Source organism: Triturus cristatus, chromosome 11 (genome assembly GCF_964204655.1).
Source record: "Triturus cristatus chromosome 11, aTriCri1.1, whole genome shotgun sequence".
In the NCBI taxonomy this organism is placed as follows: Eukaryota; Metazoa; Chordata; class Amphibia; order Caudata; family Salamandridae; genus Triturus; species Triturus cristatus.
In genome coordinates, this window is record NC_140594.1 from 781693193 (window position 1) to 781699192 (window position 6000).

At 43.4% G+C, this 6000-nt stretch overlaps 1 protein-coding gene across 1 annotated transcript in view; it reads left to right on the forward strand.

The window, feature by feature from the left end:
* Positions 1-5675, forward strand: part of DUSP26 (dual specificity phosphatase 26) — a 122520-nt gene extending 116845 nt beyond the window's left edge. Inside the window, exon 4 of the mRNA XM_085634479.1 lies at positions 5084-5675. Within this exon, the coding sequence (XP_085490605.1) occupies positions 5084-5283 (200 nt within the window). The 3' untranslated portion in view covers positions 5284-5675. The remainder of the gene's footprint in view (positions 1-5083) is intronic.
* The last annotated feature ends 325 nt before the right edge of the window (positions 5676-6000 follow it).

A 6000-nucleotide genomic window follows, 5' to 3' on the forward strand; every position in this document is an offset into this window, starting at 1 on the left:
CACTCTAAGCGCATCAAGCGCAGGACAATTACGGGAACATATGTACCACATCTGCCCCAATACATTGGCATATTGGACAGCTGGTGCCTGTACCACCTCCCCATTTAGAAATCTTCCTGGGGTATAATGGAGGTCATAAATGGTTTTATAGTGTTAAGTCGCTAAATTAGCAGACCGTAATACGGAGTGACCTAGCTCGAGTGACTCCAGGAAAGAGCTATCTGAGGGCCACAATTTTGTTTTCCATTTCAGGGACTGGGTCTCCAGATCGTCCTTCAATAGAGAGTTTAGGGCCCCGTATCTCCACCCGATCATAAAGTGAGACCCCACTATTAAATCCATGAGCTCTATTCTAGAAAAACCGTGTTGCCCTCCACCCTTCTTGATTGAAAAATCCTGGACTTGTAAATACTTTAAAAAACTCCTTTTGACTAAGCTCAAACTTCAATTTTAGTTCCTCAAAGGAGGTAAATCCCAGATCTGTATAGAAGTCGCCTAGTCTTCTAAGACCGTGACCCTTCCATTCAAGTATGCAAGAGTTCAAGAAGAATGCAGGAAGACTAGGGTTTTCCTGTATCAGGGTATAGAAGTTAAATCGGCCTAGCCTCAGTTTCTTTCGCAGCGTTGTCTAGATCTTGTAGGCTCCCTGAATAGTCTTAAAGCAAATGTTTTTAAAGTAGCTGTGTTCTATCTGATGGAGAAAACACCCTCTAGTCTCTGTGCCGAGCAGTAATTAAAAAACCTGAGGAATTTCTTCCCTCTCTTGTTGCGTCCCATCCCCCACCCTGACTAGCGTGACTAGGCATTGCAGTGCCCCAGCCCAGTAGTACATTTTAAAATTTGGAACTGCCCAACCACCCCTTTCTTTAGGGAGAGTCAAGAACTTTAGGCCCTCCTAATTTTCGAATAGGCCCAAATAAATCAAATTACCAACTCATCAATCAACTTAAACCAATGATTTCCGAATTCAAGTGGTATAGCCCGAAAGAAGTATAGCGCTTTGGACAGAAACATCATTTTGACAACATTACTCCTGCCTATTCTAGACAGATGCAGCTTGTCCATTCTTGAAAAATGTGTCTTCACCTTTCCAATAACAGGAGCTAGATTATTCTTCACAATTTGCTCAACCTCAGCAGAGATAGTAACTCCCAAGTACACCGCCTTACCTACCACCGAGTATCATTAAACTGCACTTTGCTATTATTGACCACTTGGGTTTTGTCCCGATTTACAGAAAACCCCGAAAACCTTGCAAAATTGACAACCTCTTTTCGATTTCTACAAAGGCCATGTCGGATACAGCGGTCACTATGGCAACATCATCAGCATAAGCCAACACTTTTTTGTCCAATCCGTGATACCCCCTAGGTGAGATTGAAGTATTACTATCTAGTTTTCGTATTATCGGAACTATGTATAGAGCAAAAAGTAGGGGAGAACATGGACACCCCTGCCTTGTACCTCAATGAATCTTCATTTGTTCGGAATGTCCACCCATTAGTGTTGTCCTAGCAATGGTGTTACCGTTCAAAGCTCTTAACGCTTTAATGTACCCAGGCCCAATACCACTCCATTTTATAATGGCCCACAGGTGGCTCCAGGAGACCCTATCAGACACTTTTCGGCGTCTAATAAAATTACCACCTTAGGGTCTCCTGCCATCTCGGAGGCGTCTAGAAGCATGGTAACCCATCGTATATGATCAGTGGTCCTCCTCCCTGGCATAAAGCCATGTTGCTTAGGGGAGACAATCTTACTAGTTATACATGATAGCTGCATGCCTAATACTTTAGAGTATACTTTAGTGTAACTATTAATCAGCGTAATTGGGAGTTTTGACCCGGGTTCATGGGTATTTTTTTGGGCGGGAAGACTACTATGTTTGCATTTTCTCATGATGCAGGGGGAGTCAGATCATCATAGATGCTTACAAACAAATCTGTCAAGAATACCTCTAGTTGGGAGGAGAAAACTTTGTAGAACTCTATGGGGATCTTTTCAATACCAACGCTTTTCCCGATGGTAGGCTTTTTATAGCAATCTGAATTGTGGGGGTGTAGTCGCATGATTCCTTGTCTGTGGCAATAAATGTTAGAGAGGTGATCGACTCTAAAAATGGTATCATGTCTTCATCCCCCCCACTCCGCTTCCTCATTGTAGAGATCCTGATAATACCCCCGGAAAGTCTCTCTTATGCCCTCTAGATCTCCAAAACTGTCATCACTGGGAGGCCCTAAGTTCTCTTATCTCTCCTAGTGTTGATTTTTGCCAAACTCTGATAGTGAGGATGAGACCCACCCGTTCACTATATTCATAGCTCGCTTTATTCCAAGCGGCATATTTTTCTGCAGCCTTCGTTGCAGAAATCTCAATTTTATTTTTTTAATAACATTTTTATTATTTGCCATTCTCACCTCCACAGCGTCTTCTTCACATTTGTTGCATTCAATACACAGATATAAGTTGCCCTCCCCTGCACCCGCCCATAGGTGTCATATTGTACAACCATAAAAGTTTACATTATTACCCTCACTCTCGTTACCTACCCTCCGCAAGCACTTGTGCTTCAGCAACCCTACTATCTACTTCTCCTAATTCCCCAACACCAGAACTACTATCCCTTCCCTCCCCCGTCCCTACCCTCCCCACCAGTGTGCTCCCCCAGCAGTTGTCAATCTCAATTTGTCTTGATCTTTAGGTATATGTCCACTTTGCGCCTTTTCTGTTGCTCGGCCTCTCCCCCCTTGCTACCCCGTGCACTCTCCTTCAACTGTATTTGCAGTCCCTGCGTGTTGCAGAAATCTCAATGATCACAGATTTAGCTAATGCAAAATTATGCTGTGCTTTCTCAAACTCTACCCCATCTAAAGTTGCCTGTATTAATTTGGACTCAGCTTTAGCTAAAGTGTCGTACCGTACCAGCATTTGTTGCTTCTCTTTTTTTTTGGTGGTTCAGGCTAAATCTGATTGTCTCCCCTCACACTCCTACCTTAAAGGCATCCCATATTATCCCGGGTGGGGCACTCCCCCTGTTTTCTTTGAAAAAGATCGGAGTTCATCCATCTACGAGTCTAATATAGTCTTCATCAGCTAATTAAGCATGTTCAAATGTCCAATTTCATTCTAACCTCACTACCCCCTGAGATGATAACTCCAACACTCCAAAATGGCAGGAGAACGTGAACTATGATGTCGCGTCTGAATATATGCCAGCGGGGATATTGGACATACCCCTGATATGGACTAAGGAATAATAATTGTTGTGGTGATACTATTTTCGTTGTGGCTATCATACCACTTTGTCTATGAATCCCGCGGAGAAAATTATTAAGCAACTATAGGAACGTGCATTCCTCATTCACTGCTGTGATTGGATTATGTATTGATACAAATGGGTGAGTGGAACGCATGGGTCTAAATACCGCTCCTTCTGCAACATACAATTTGGCCAGATCTTACTATTTCCAACTCTGCGTTTTTTCGAATTGCCCTGAAGAAGTCCTGTTCTCTAGGACGAAACGCGTTGGCTGTTTGTCGTATAAACAAAGAACTAAATAAAAGGAAAAAACTAAAAAAAACTTTGACCAATGCACAACGACTTGGTGGCTTCATTGAGAATTATCATTCAAAGGACTCTTTGAATATTATTACAAAGTGTTGCATCTCCGATTTAGTGTTTTATTTTGTGGACTAACAGGTACCGGGAATTACAGCAGGTGGTAAATGGAAACTGGGCGCAGGATCTCAGGAGTAGTGCAGGCTCTGGGCAGGCAGTCGGGAGGTAGGGCTTCGATGCTCTCTCTGTGTCGTAGGTTAGGGATGGGGGCTGGGCTGCACTTGTGGCCACAGCCCCTGCCAGATATGGACTCAGTGGCGTAACAAAGGCCCCTGCAGTCCAGGGGGCCCCTTCAGCCGAGTACCCTGTCCACAGAGCTCCTGAGTGTGGTCGGAGGGGGGCCCCCTTCATGTACTGTGCAGGTGGCCCCCCTCAAGTTTTGTTACGCCACAGTCTGGACTTGGTGTTGGTAACTGGATTTTCTTGCTAATACTGTCTTACCCATGGCTCCCTGTAAAATCCTTGTACCCTAGAAATAACCTGGTATCTGAAGCTTAGGTATGAATGTTGTGTATCTGTATAGGAATACCTGTGCTTTATGGGACATTCCACGTACTCTGCCCTCCCGCCTGGTGGTTAAGCTGGGAAAACAAGACCCTTTCTCTTCAAGTCAAAAGTGTTGTGGTGATACTGTTGATTTATTTTTGTTATCTGTCTGAAAACACCTTTCGTCTGCTGCTGGGCAATGTTTTGGGACTGTGCTTGGGATTTTCTTTAACATTTCCTTTGTTGCAGTGTTGTTCATACATCTTTCTTTTCTGGAGTTTGGAATTCTGCAGCACACAGAGAAAAAGCAAATCGCCATTATTGATTGTTTATGTGCAGGAAGGTGTCCCTTTCTGCACATAAACAATTGCCTCCGTAGCGCAGGCAGCCTTGCAACATGGCGGCAGGGTGCTTGTGCTGGTGCTAAGCAGCTTTTTTTGTGCCTGCGATAGGGGACACACAGGGGTGGGCTATATAATTGTGAGTATGGTGCACCTCTGCATTTAAAAAATGTCGGAGGCCGGCGTTGCCAAATTTGGCGTAGCACCGCGCTCCAACATTTTTGGGTAAATATGCCCCTGTGTCTTCAAGGGTTGCTGTGATTTCTAAGTACTACTACAGTCATGATTTCCAGGTGAAAGGTCAGATACTTATTTCCCGGCCAAGGACAGTAACTAACATTTTTTTGTGGTGTGATGACCTCTTTATCAGTATGAGGGCTCGCCCTCACACTGTAAGGATGGTGAGAAGAGTAGTACTCAGTGTAATGAAAATTACTATCAAGCAATAAAAGAATTCATTCAGTAATGGTGGGTATGACAGGAACATGTCCATGTGGCTACAAGTCATCATTATATATCATGCTTTATAATATGTATATGTATATCCTCCCATCTGATTTCCCATGTTGATGTTGGAATAAGATAAGATATATATGATATGCACCTTGTTCCATATTCCCTTTTTTTCTCCCCACAGGCAAAATTCTGGTTCACTGTGCTATTGGAGTCAGCCGTTCGGCCACACTGGTGTTAGCCTACCTCATGATCCACCAACATATGGCCCTCGTGGAAGCCATCAAAACTGTAAAAGAGCATCGGGGCATTATTCCCAACAGGGGGTTCCTACGTCAGCTGGTTGCCCTGGACAATTCTTTGAGAGTCAAGCGCAACATGTAGCTTTCAGGAACTCTTTTTTCCATTCTAATTTATTCAACAGGTGCAACTTCTTTAGCTCTATGCTTTAAAAAGGGTCTGATGTGTTGTGAATTTGCACTTAGACTAATGTAGTGCTTCTACTATGCTTCACCAAAAATTCAATTTCGCAGAACTCCTGGGCTTGGCCTCAGGTATCAGGGATCCATCTACATGTTTAGTAGTGTCTCCAGCAACAGAACATTCAGCTCATGGATCCGTGGAGAATCAGACACCGACTTCAAATTCCCTGAGTGACACAATCAGCCTACATTTTCAGCAGATGGCCATTTATGGGCGGTGACAGGCTCCGCTGTCTAGAAAATCACTGCCCTGTCAAGCATCAAAATAAAATAACCTGCTTGGTCCAACTTTAACACTGTAAAACGTAATTTTGCCTCATTGCCAAGCATTGTTTTTCCTTACTTACAAAAATGTATTTGTTTTTTTTTTTTTGTATTAATCTGATTTTTTTTTTATTCCTGCACCTGAGAGACGCTAGTTTATGTGTATGGGTTAGATCTCTGTCCTTTTGTTATCTTTTTCCATTTTGACGCTTGATACATCATCCATAGATGGTTAATTGAGCGATCCCCTACAAGCTTAATTCTCCATGCCTTACTAGGATTATATGCTCCTTCTTTTGCTTAGGCGTAGCGCCTTTGAGTTCCTCTCCTCTCCACCCTTTTAGTAAGGGAGAGC